At 45.4% G+C, this 13,070-nt stretch overlaps 1 protein-coding gene across 5 annotated transcripts in view; it reads right to left on the reverse strand.

Annotated features, from left to right (window-relative positions):
- SMARCD3 (SWI/SNF related BAF chromatin remodeling complex subunit D3) overlaps window positions 1–13,070 on the reverse strand; it is a 70,639-nt gene that overhangs the window by 34,314 nt on the left and 23,255 nt on the right. For 3 of the 5 annotated variants that reach the window (XM_005496370.4, XM_005496369.4, XM_074537866.1), the window contains one exon: window positions 556–773. In XM_005496370.4, the coding sequence (XP_005496427.1) occupies window positions 556–764 (209 nt within the window). In that variant the 5' untranslated portion in view covers window positions 765–773. Of the gene's footprint in view, window positions 1–555; window positions 774–11,766; window positions 11,953–13,070 lie in introns of those variants that run through there. The other 2 variants (XM_074537925.1, XM_005496368.4) reach the window with 2 other exon arrangements.

Genomic DNA, 13,070 nt, shown 5'->3' on the forward strand with positions numbered 1-13,070 from the left:
AAAGTTCCACACAGAAATCCCTCTAATTTTATGAAATACTTCCAGTGCATATTTATTTACTTTGTATGCAAAAACATTTGGGACAACTGCAAGTTTTAGGACCTCTCTTCTGAGTGACCATAGTACAAACATTCACATGACAAACCAAAGTTTTTTCTACTTGTGTCATTTACAAACTATTAGGTTAGCCAGTCAGAAATCAGAGCAACTACACAGAACAGGCAACAAATAATACAATAATTGTACTATATTAGAAGAGAACTGTTCATTAATTCTAAAGGCTAAACATACTCAACAAATTCATGGCCTGACAAACCTGCAAAGTAAAAGCAGAATAACTACAAAACCAGACATTATTAAAGGTTGGTTTGTTGAAGACCATTCACAAACAAAAAAAAGGTAAAACTTACTAATGTTTTTCCTGCTTAAAAACCTGTCAGTACATAGATCTTCTATTCTGTCTTATTTGTCCTTAAAAGTCATATCTACTGCTAAACAGGTACCATCTTTGTCTCCTCAAATTGTTCTGCTGTGTTTTCTTTCCAGAACACTCACCTCCTAGCTCGGTTCTGAGTAGCTTGCTGCTGCTGCTGCACTTGCTGCTGCACCTGCTGCTGCTGGACCTGCTGTGGTGCAGTGCGCTTTCTTGTTGTTTCCATCACAGTCTGGGGCATCCCAGGTCGCACCGAGGGGCTTCCGACGTACGGGGGGCCTGGAGGACCCATGGGAGCCCCCTGATGGGGCATTCGAGCTCCTGATGGCATCCCAGGGCGCTGGAGGAAAAGCAAAACACAAAGAAAAGCCAGCTTGGTTCCCCTTTCTGCAGCTGCCAAGACATTTGTACATCATGCGACACAGGCCCCAGCAGATTCCCTGTCTGACCACCCCGATGAGCACCAAGCAGCAATACAAGGCAGCGAGCTCTGTGACTGGTGTATCTGGGATATCATGAAGAGGTATTCAGGGATAAAGTAGACAGGAAACAGGGAGGCAAAATACTAGGCTTGGGAAAACACTCAGTGGTCAATAGCATATCCAGACCAGGCAACAGCTGAAAGCTCTACCTTCAACCCGGATGGGAACAGCCCATGGCAGCGCCACGCAGTCTGCACTGGTGCAGCTCACTGCTGCATGCGCTGCACTGCCGAGCAGCATCACAGTGGTGCAGCTCACGTGCTGCTGCGAGCACACACCGCTGCATGCGCTGCACTGCCGAGCAGCATCACAGTGGTGCAGCTCACTGCTGCTGCGAGCACACACTGCTGCATGCGCTGCACTGCCGAGCAGCATCACAGTGGTGCAGCTCACTGCTGCTGCGAGCACACTCCGCTGCATGCGCTGCACTGCCGAGCAGCATCACAGTGGTGCAGCTCACGTGCTGCTGCGAGCATGCTCCCGCTGCATGCACTGCACTGCCGAGCAGGCGGATCTGAGCAGCGGCAGACAGAAACCAGCACAGGCAAAGCACCAGGATAAACATTTCCCATTGAGAGCCTTCTACTTCGCCTACACCAGAGAGCAGTGTAAGCTCATAATGCAACACGAATCCTTTATAAAAAAGGTCATGTCTCTGATCAAGCCTTTAAAAGAAAAAAAAAAAAAAAAAGAAATGGATGTGGTAGTTTGTCAACAGCCCCTGTAGGCATTCTAAAGCCCTGGCATTTATGTTGTCTTCTGCATGCTCTTGAGAGACACTGGGTCAAATCACAAGCTTAATGCTGCACAAGACACCCAGTAAATCTAATTCTGCATTCTAAAAGCTTATAGCCATCAAAGAAAACCACCAGTAAAATAATGACTGCCTGTAAAATGCAATTCAAAACAGAGAGGTGAGCTTAGTCTCATCTGAGAATTATCAATATATATATGTCCACATATACACAAAAATATAGACACACACACTCTCTAGGCATTTGAACCAGGATGAAAATAAGAATAACTATACAGCAAAAGTCCTCTGAAAGCCAAGTCCCTCTACAAAGTCTTTTAAGGAAACCAAGAGGCACAGGCATCCATTATGGATAAACAATTGATTAAAGGACAGAAATGAGGCAAAAGTGATTGGTTCTGAAAACAAAAGAAAGGCACATGTAAACTTTTACTGGGACGTCTCCTTTTCAGCATATTTAAAACAACGTGTGGAAAAAAAGAACCAAAAAAGCCAGGAAAAACCAATGAATCGAAGCAGTTTGTTGGTAATGCTAAGTTATTCATGTTAACAAGGACGAAGGCCAGCTTCAAGAACTGCAGAAGGACTTTATGAGACAGAATGAAAGCTTAAAAGGAAGATGCAAATGTAGTTCAAGGCATATTGAACTGAATTACAAAAGGGGAAAAAACAATCCAAGAATCACAGAAAAAGCAATGGGCCCTAAGCTGCTGTCCAGCAGAACCTTGTTTAAACAGACACTTCCAGAAAATATTGGTCCACTGGTTACTAGAGGTCAAAAAAATCACAAAGAAAAGAAATAAGAGTGGAGGGAACAGGGGATATCAGTGTGCCATGGCCATGGTGTGTCCACAAATGAAGGTCTGTGTGCAGCCCTGGCTCCTGCAGCTCAGGGATAGCACAGCAGAGCTGAAACAAGGACAGTGAATGGCACAGAAATTCTTAGCATATGGAACTGCATCCACGGAAGTAAAGGTAAATAAATACATTGTGACTTTTCATCTGGAAAGAGGTGATCCAAGGTGATCCAAAGGGGTATTTGCCAGAGCTCTGCAGAATCATGTGTGGCCTGGGGAGGACAGTCAGGTATTGAGTGATCACTGCCCCTGCCAAAATAGCAAACCCTGGCCATCAGCAGAGGGGTCAGGCTCACAGACCACTGGAGGGGTCAGTTTGTCACTGTGGGTATCAGCCTGTGGAACCCTCTTCCAAACGGGTGCTAACAACACAGACGACACACTTGGCTCAATAGCTGCAGACTACGAAGTACTTGGGAGAAATACACTACTGGACTCCAAAATGAGATCTGTGCACCCCTGACGGCATGCAAGCCAGTCCACTGGGGGTGGGAAGAAAATATTTAGTGCACAGTCAACATATATAATGATTTTAAAAAGTTTATATCATCTTTATGTCATAATTTCTATGATTTCTAAATATTTATATATGTATTATAATAAAACATAGTTCTAAAAACAATTTGGACCCGCATCTCCAAATTAACCATCCAAAGCCACTATAGCTCCCAAAGCCCCAGCTCAGGGTCATCCCTAATCACCACAAGTCTGAGATATTCCTGACGCTTGTACCTATAAAGGAGACTGGAGAAAGGCGAGGAATGGATGATCAGCAAAGAAGCAATATGGGCTATAACTGGTACGGACAGAGAAGCAATGCAGGAGGGAGAAGAGTCACCAGCACAGGAACCCAAGCAGGTGAATTCAGCAAGTGTCCATGTAAGAAAGCAATGGCAGGTGTGAGAGAGCAGCAGGCAGCAGACAGACCAAACTGCAGCTTTGTGCAAAGCTCCAAATGCCTTCTGCCATGAGCCTGGAGCCCCAAGAACAGCTGGAAGAGAACAGTGCTCTCTGTTCCCATGTACAAGCCCCAACCCTCTGACCCAGGCAGAGTCAGCGGACAGAAATGGCCCAGAAAATGCTTCTCTCTTGAGCCTGCATTTAGGATCTGTCATCTGTCAGGCCACACACTGTGGCCTCCTTCCAGCAAAGGGCAGAGCACAGGGCCAGCTGCTGCCTGTCAGTCAGCTGGGGACAGCTGACAGTCATTCAGAAGAGCCCAGATCCTGAGCACAGCCCTCTCATGGAGACTGACTGGCTACACGGATAAAACTGAAGGCCCACTTTGGTGCTGCTCTAAAGGACAACTTAGGGCTTGAAGAACAAGGTCAGCAAGCCAAATCTACTCCCAGTCTTGGTCTTATGTTTTTGAACTTCCTTCAGTCTCCTTCGTTAAGCACTAAAATAGAGAAACAGAGAAAGGAAAAATATGAGAGAAGAGAGGCAGCTCTAAAAAAAGAACATTCGATCTCATCCCTTGACCGCCTCATTCCTTCACCTGTTCTCATGTTCCTACCTCCGAAATCACTCATAGATAAAGTATTACTCACTATGCAACTGCCTTCCTGCTGCAAGCCCACCAGACTCCCAAGATACAGAAATGCTTTATCTTTTTAAACTTTGATAAATGAAGAACACACAAGCAGTATCTCACCACACCTAAAAGCTTATTTTGCTCTCAAACACATGTGATACAAGAGAGTGATTTAAATACTTCAAAGTTTTTACAATAGTGACATTAAAAAAGAAAACTCTTCATACTAAAGAGTATGCTAATACCATTATGCTTTTGAAAGAGATCTTGAAGGTGCATCTATCTACAGGTTAGGATCTGTCTCTCCCCCTCTTCTTCAGCAGGATGGAATCTATCATAAACAAGAAGCATCCATAGGAAACACTGCAGTGCAAAACAGCACTGATACATCCTCCTTCCCGGAAAATCATCTACCTGAGAGCCCCATCCCTGACCCATCTCTGTTTGTACCCACAGTCCTATCTCCTTTTTACCTCCATTGATTATATTTGCATGTATTATTCTGCACAAACACCTCACTGGATGGAGGGCAAAGCCACTGCTGGCCATAGGAAATGAGGAAGACCACAGCCTGTCCCCAGCTGAAAGGATGACTCTCACAGCTCTGAGAAGGTGAAGCAGAAAACAGAGCAGCACAGCATCAAGGCAAAGACACAAAGGCACACATTTCATGCAGGTATACTGGTCTCCAAGAGTTCTGCTGACTGCCTGTGTACATGTGCTCTGGCTACAGCTGCTCAAACCTGAGAGTGCTGTCAGTGCAGCAGAACACCACCCTGACACCTGCTGCCACAGCCCCTCACTGCTGTCCACGCACAGCTTCCTCAGCCGTGTTTGGCTTGCCTGCTGTCCTCCTGGCCTGAACTTCCTGTCACATCAGAGCTCTGTCTCTGTCCTCTTTGGCATCCTTAAGTGAACTTCTGTCTGACAGCAGTAACGAGACAACATTAGAGCAGTGTTTTTCTATGTTCTTCTACTGCAGAGTCGTTTCTCAGGGGATGTGCATCACAGCAGTCAAAACACGGGAGAAAAAAGGAGTCCTGTCTGGACGTACCAGTAAGAGGAAAATAACCTGGAGAACTGACAGGTGAAAGAAAGTGTCAAGAAAAGTAAAGCAAGAACACCCACAAGAGGCCTCAGAAGGACTGAGCAGAGAGCCAGGAGTTGCTGCATTGCAGCTGAGTGCTGAGCTGCACCTACAGCAATCTCCTGTCCTGACAGACTCCATCCACCTCAGCACCACACAGGCGGCTCTTACTGCCCCCAGCTCTGTTAACAGAGACACTGACAGATTCTGAGAATAACCACCACCACCAAGTATACAAACAGCATATTTCTTAACTAAAAAGACCCTCCAAGGAAAATGGAGAGAGATTGTTTAAAAGGGCCCAGAATGACAGAACACGAGAGAAGGGCTTCATACTGACAGACAGCAGGTTTAGACTAGAAGAAAATTCTTTACTTATGAGGGTCATGAGGCCCAGGTTGTGGCTGCCCCATCCCTGGAAGTGTTCAAAGCCAGGCTGGATGGAGCTTGGAGCAATCTGGTCTAGCAGAAGGTGTCCCTGCCCACGGCAGAAGGGTGGGACAAGAAGATCTTTAAGGCCCCTTCTAATCCAAATAATTCTATGACTTCTATAGGGCATAAACATAAGCAAAAGGAGATATCTGATGCTGTCTGGAAGTAAGAATGAGTAACTAGAAGTACATGGAACCCTTAAGAAATTTAGACTAGATTGATACTGTGTGATGGCAACAAGTTTCTGACTGCACAAATGGTTTCCCAACTGGATGTATTGTTTCAAAATGGGCTCTTAGAAGTGCAACAAATAAAACTGGTATAAAGCTGCTCTCCTCCCTAAAAATATAGATGTTACTTCATGAGTTCCCCTTTTTAATGTCTATGAATCTTTTAGAGGCTTAGTAAGCTGAAACATCAGTATCGCAGTTCTTGCTTCCTTCCATATTCACCTTCCTCCATTTCCCAAAAGCTCTCTGTCTGTAAGTCCAAGTGTTCCAGGTACCGCACACTTCAATATAATATTCACAACAATCCAGAAGTCTTTAACCAGGAAAACATTCCATTTACAGAACTGTGAATTGGAACATGAGATTAAGTTCAGTTCTATTTCATGCATGTCTGTTCGCAGTTCAGAATAATCTGCCACCAAGTTCAAGTGGTGCACTTGGATGCAACCAAAGGAGAAAAACCACGAAAATCTTTGGAATTGAAACAAATAAACCTTACAAACCAGCTTTGAGTTCCACCACTCATCTCATCGTACCACTGCTGCGATCTAATGTATAGAAGGGATTTTGTGTGAAGAGCTACCAGAATGTGCCTCTTGAAAAGTACGGCTTTGGGAGGGAGAGGAACAACAGACATCTGCAGCACCATGACTGGCTTGTAGAAAGAAGAAGCTGGTCAAGAGCGTGTTGTCTCTTCCCTTACAATAATCAAACAACAGTTGGCAGATCAGATAATTCCTTATGCAAGATAAGCTGAAAAATTTCTGACACAAAACACTGACTGCTAGAAGCTTAGTAGGGTTCAGGAAGATGGCACTAGACAAACATTCATAAATAAAATCCACACAGAGGCACTACACAGAGGGCAGCTCTGGGTCAAAAAGCTCCCAGGCTCCAAGTCAGAGTATTCATATGAAGGATCACCAAGGTTTTGCCTTGTTCCTGCACTTCCATGCTGCCTTTCACTGCCCCCGTTCTAGGCGTGACACTGAACTAAACGATCATCTGGCTATTTTCATAATCCTACTGTATTTTATTTTTTTGTAGAAAGAGGAGAGCAATTCAAACATCTCACAGATGCATTGTATCCACACACCTACATTGTTTAACAAGCCCATATTGCACAAAATCACATTGATCACAATTAAAGCCTTGACTAGCATTAATGATTTTATTCTCTTCATTATGCATCAACATTTTTCTACTTGAAAGTCTGAAATCAGTCCATGGCTAGAAAAGGACAAACCTTCAATCTCTACCAGCAGCTTGCTCACATAGTTGAGCGTTGTACAAGGTTTTCACTCTAGCTGTCCCCTGCAACTACCTTCCCAATCAAATTCCTTGATTTCTTCAGGCTGCCCTACTCGCCCCAAGCACCTCCTTGCTGGCCAAGTGGGGAACACGCACTCAGCAAAGCAGTGCCTCCCTTCCAGACCCCATTCCCTGAGGATGCCCTTGCAGAGAGAAGCACGCAGGGAGCTCTGTGGTAGAAAGTGGAACAAACTGTCCAAAACAAACAGTTCATGAAGCTCTTTTCTAGCCATGCCAGCGTCAGCTGGCCATACTCTCTGCACCTCAGTATTGCCAGTAGTGATCTCTACAACCCTGTGACTGAGTGGGAGGAACAGTTACATTTATTCACTTAAAACTAAAACAGAAAACTAAACACACACACTAAAAACACCTTTCAGTTTTGGGGAAATATCTTCAGTTTTTCCCATCCTAATAAAATCCCATAATTTTTATAATATACTGAAATATGAGTCCTTGAAGTCATGCAGTTCTTCCTCCTCTCGAAGAAGTAATAGGAGTATCTCCATCATCTTTAATAGATGTTTACTTCTTTAACCAGTACCCAAAAGCCTCCAATGACAAAGATTTTTACAATTTACATAATCAGTCCCTATACTTAGAGATTATAAATAAAACCAAAAATACCCCTATTCCCTCTCTGATGAAGCCTTCAGAGGTGTCCCACTACTACTGCCCTCTGAGTTTCCAGTATTTTGGCTCTTTAGTCATACAGATTGCAAAACCAGAAAAACATTATTGTAATTATATGCCACGGATTTACAACTGCTTCTGCATTATTCCCTGCCCCACCTTCCAATCAGGCTAACAGCTGATGTGATCTCTTATTAGTTAGACACTAGGCAGCTCACAGGACATCCAAGCCTTTCTCTTGAAGAGTGACATTTCATTTAAATCCACCCTAGGAGATGTATCAGGAGATGCAAAACTCATATATGAAATTCATTGTTTACCCCTTTTCCCCAGTCACTGATAAATCTGTTATAGATCCTCCATAACCATCAGACCTGTTGTTTAGTCTGTTCTAACACTGATGAGTTATTTATCATATATATTAAATATTTGTTTACATGATGGCATGCTCTGACACTCTTCTTTCACTGCTGTAAATGCCATTTCATATGAGAGAGTTTATGTATTCACCATAAAATCCTAAGACCAAATTTGAGAAGTAGATAACCAAACAAAAAGAGGACTGAGGATAAGGAAAGCAGTCACATCAGCGATATACAGGTTTGTATGAATTAGCAATTTCGGAGTGGAACTAATATTAAACTGTAGAGATTAGCAGGAACTATGAAATAACACCTATTAGCAGAAAATAAATATGGACAAGGACTTATATTGCCACAGAGAGCTTCCTAAGCACAGCAGAGAGGACAAAGACCAAGATCACTATGGGAAAAAGAAGGTGATTTGAACTGACAGCAAGTACATTGTAAATACAGCTATGACTCCAGAGTTCAGAAAGGCACATAGACCTTTATAGGGGTATCTGGTGGATAAAAGGCAAGAAGATTGGCTTTGGAAGGAAGATAAAGTGGGAACAGGAAAAGGACACAGCAGCAGATGAAAAAGGTCAGAACAACGGGAGAAGAAAATGAACCTCTCAGCAGGTTCCTGTGTGCAGATGACACAGCCAAGGTCAGCAGCACAAGGCACCAAGCAAAGGCTCCTGCAATCCAGTCACAAGAGGACAGATGTCTGGACAAGAGGTTTGACAAGACCAGCACGACGGACCTTCTCAAGACTAAACAGGCAGATACCTGTTTGAGTAAGAAAAAGACAAAACAGAAAGAAACAAATAGAAAAGCAGGGGAGGGAGACACAGGCAGGAACCGTTTAAGGGATCCAGCCAGCAACGAGGCCTATGGTAGGGACTAGAGGACAGAGGAAACTGAGGGAAGTAATGACCTGCAGCAAGACTAGTAACTCGTTCAACAAAATGTAAGGCAACAGCTGGACAGCTAGAGAAATGTCAAAAAGACTGCCTGAAATTATTACCAGAGAGCAGAGAATGCATTGATAAAAAGATATTAAACAAAAATGGGGTGATCAAAGCCATATTTGTCCATACAAATGCTAGAAAAAGAGAGGAACAACAAAAAAAGCACTAAGTACAGCATGATGCCTTTTTTGGGGGGGAGGGGGCGGAATTCTTCCCACAAAAATGATGTGCAAGACGCTGATGAACCTGAACAGGAGTAAAAGCATACTAAAAATAAATAACTGAAAGAGATTTAACCTTTCTAAAAGCCCAACTGCTAACCAGAGGTGTAACAAACTATCAAGGTCTCAAGAAGGAGAGTATGAAGTGTCCCACTTGAGACTTTTAACCTTTGATTCATTCACCTTTCAGGGGGATCCCTTCTGCCTGGGACAAATGAGGAAGAAGTCATCATCTAAGCTGGCAATATGGAAAAGCACAAAAGCAGAATCAGGTGCACAAGAGCAAAGGGCAAAGTGACCTTACCCAAGGAACATATGTTTCCAGAAAGATCAAGTGAATCCAAGAGCTAAGTGCCCATAAGAAATACTGCAGAATTATTCTGTTAATTTAAGTGTCAACAAAGAAAAAAAGATTTCTCACAACATTCTACCTCTGTTTGCTTCTCCTCATTTTTCTGAGGGAGGAGAGAAAATAATTTTCAATAACCAAATAAAATTATGTTATCATAGAATAAAAAAATTAGGCATTTGGAGAAGAGATCGGTCCCTGAAATTAGAGCATAATCTGACTCCAAGAAATTCCACTAAAGTCTGCTATGAAACTTGATTTTTCAATGACTTAATTCAGGTGTTCGCACACTTTGGGTAGTAATAAAACAGAGGAGCCAGCGCTAGGCAATGGCTAGGTAATGGCTGGCATGGCACATTCTCTTATTTGGCAGGATACAGGGCCTGGAGAGATAAAATGGAATTACAGCTTTTTTTCATCTTTTTAAAGTAATGGAAGAGTGACTACCCCAACTGAACCTGAGATGAGGAAAAAACTAAAGGAAAGAACAAACCAGGCACCAAAGCAGAACTAAAGGAGATAATAATGAAGGAAAGGAGAGGGTGATACAAGAGGGGCTCAGGCACCAGGACAACAGCCAAGAAGCCCCAGCCTCGGCAACAAGAAGCAGGAAGATATATACAGATATCCAGGATAATGCATACATTCAAGTAAGATGCCACTAGCAACAAAACTCCCGGGGCCGAAAAGACAGACATTCCTGGCATCCAAATAAGTAATGGAAATGAGTTCTGCTATATTCATTCCAGTATAAATTAAAATTTTCCCAGGCTTAAGAGCCCTGCATGCTGCTTTCACGCGAAGGCCAGCTAGATGTGGAATAAGCAAATTCCCGTAACTATTTTTGCCACTCTTCTCGATACTAAGGAGGAGCACTGGTGTGCAAATGCCAAGGGAAACTTTAGAAAAGGCAAAATCATCCCATCTGCCAGCCTCCCAACTTGCTCCTGGTTCTGCTCAGATCCAGCCATCACAATCCAGACCACCTTGACAAACCCACAACTAAACCACTGCTGCCACCTGCACAGCTGCTCTCTGCCACCCGAGCAGCCGCCAATCCCGCCCAGCCTGCTGCTGCTCACTGGCACGGCACCACAGCACCTCTGCACAGCTCCCACCACTGCACAAGGCCACCTCAGAGTCCCCGGCCCTGCCACACCCACCACATCCAGCATCCAAAGGACACACGCAAGATCCTACACATCTGGAGTAAGCTTGAATCAAGGAGACAACTCAATAGCCTGCCTGGAGCTCCACAGGTTTCTATGACCTCTGTACAAGAGCCCCCACCTGATGTCTTCAAAAAGGTGTCACAGGAGATGCCAGGATCCTCAAGAAAGAAGGACTCAGGAATGTCAGCATCCAAATAATATTACATTCCTTTGGGCTCTTTAACAGCCTTATTTCTGTTCAATGTGTATCAATGCTAGAAATCCAAATGTTATAAATGGTGACTGCTCTCAGACACTAGAGTCATTTAAAGAACGTTTCCAATGGCAGCAAAACAGGGTGAGCATTTCCCCTTAAATGGAGATCGAAGACCTGATTCTTAAACAAAAGCTGGAACATTTTTAAAGACCTGAAGGATTGCTTTAATTAAGCATGGAACCCTGAAATTCTCTCGTGGGTGAGTTTCCATAGACTGTTACAGACCTGCAGAGCTAATCTCTTCAAGCCCCTGAAAGTCACCTGTTAAGTAGCCAGAGGATACAAACGAGCCAAGACTGGAGACAAGAACCAGAGGCAGCACCCCAAGGCTTCATCAGGCTCTCATCAGAATTGTTTTCCAAAACACAAGTTTGATTACAGAACAAAGTGTCCTACAAGCCCATATGGGTTAGATCCAGTGCAGATTCTGCACCATGATCAGGCTGAAAAGCATGCTATTCACCATTCATGGAGAATCACAGCAAAAAGCACAGCACACATCCCCCCAGACACAAGCCTGTATTAACAATGAATCAGCGCAGAGGCTGGGGGTTCTACAGACCCCAGTGTTCTCCTGGTGAGGCAGCTACCAGCGCCCCAGGAGCACACTGCAGGAGCTGATCCAGCCCAGCACAGAATCTCCAGTTTCCACTCATCCCTCTATTCAGAGCCAGCCAGCTCACTAACTTTCCCGACTCACCACCCCATGGACCAGAAACTCAAAAAGTTTGCTTTTCGTAGCTTTGCGAGCCCCTCCTGTAACTTCATCTGTAGCCATCAGGGTCTGCTCAGCCTCTCTCACTCTCTCTCTTCCTCTTTCTTTCCCTTTTCTGCCTTTTTCTCCAACTCTCCCCTCTGAGTCCTGCTGGGCTCTCACACTTCTAATAGCACGGAGTGGGGAGGGGGCCCCTTCAGGGCCTTCCTGACGGCCCACTCGCGCTCAGCCTCAGCTGCTGCATTCCTCCACTGATAAGCCAGAAATAGTTTGTGCTGCCGGGCTCTGTCTGTTTACTCTGCAGGGACAGAAAATCCAGCTTTTTAAACCTCTCTGTCCAAACAGCAGAGATAAGCAGGAGGCAAATTGAAAAACACGTCTCAGTTTTCCCTGGTAGTGCTGCAGCCTCTCCTCCTCTGCATCAGGGATGGGAAATTCTGGGGCAAGGGGAAGGGGGAGGGGGCAACTTCAGCAGTGACACAGAGCTCAGCCCCTCGCAGAGCTGTTTTCCCATTAGAAAATGCAGCAGGCGAGCAGTGGTTTTCCCTTGCTCCCACTGCTCCTCCAGCACTGCATTTCCAGGCCCTTTCCCCAGGGACCTGGCAGGCAGCACACAGAAACATTCGCTGGCAGCATTTCCAGCATGAGAGACGAGAGCTAACCCCTCTGGACAAGAGAGAAGCAGCGGGAGGCCGGAGCTGGGAACAGGGAGGGACAACATGTGGAAGCGAGGGGAAAGCAAGCGTGTGAGATCAGCAGAAGGGGGTGGGGGGCAGCATGGCGGCGCAGCTCCCACGGCCTGTTTCCAACCCCCACGCCCGCCACCTCTCCCCCTTGACCACGCTCGGGATGCTCCAGAGACCCCAGGCTGACTGACAGACACAAATTATTAACACCGCAGCTGCTGTAAGACATCAGCAGTTCGCTGCTTGTCACAAAAAGCCCCGCACGACAGCGTGTAATATCCCAGGGCACTGCTGGGAACGCGAGGCCCAAGGGGGAAGGGAGAAGAGAGCAGCAGCCCAGCCCCTGGCGACGCTGGCAGCACGGCGGCCATTCCACGAGCAGAATGGAGCCGAGGCGGCTGCTCCGTGATGGCCGAGCCCGCAGCAGGGCCCGGGGCAGCGAGCTGCTTCCCGCAGCTCACAGGGCCCATCTTCCCCGCTCTCCCTTAACACTCCAATAGGCGAGATGTTGCCAGGTTACAAGAGGGGTTTATTCTATTCCTCGGCTTGAAATTCTTGTCTAGGGGCTGTGAATTTTCTGGCAGGACTGCAAACAACAGGATC

The sequence above is a fragment of the Zonotrichia albicollis genome, chromosome 1 (genome assembly GCF_047830755.1).
Source record: "Zonotrichia albicollis isolate bZonAlb1 chromosome 1, bZonAlb1.hap1, whole genome shotgun sequence".
Lineage (NCBI taxonomy): Eukaryota > Metazoa > Chordata > Aves > Passeriformes > Passerellidae > Zonotrichia > Zonotrichia albicollis.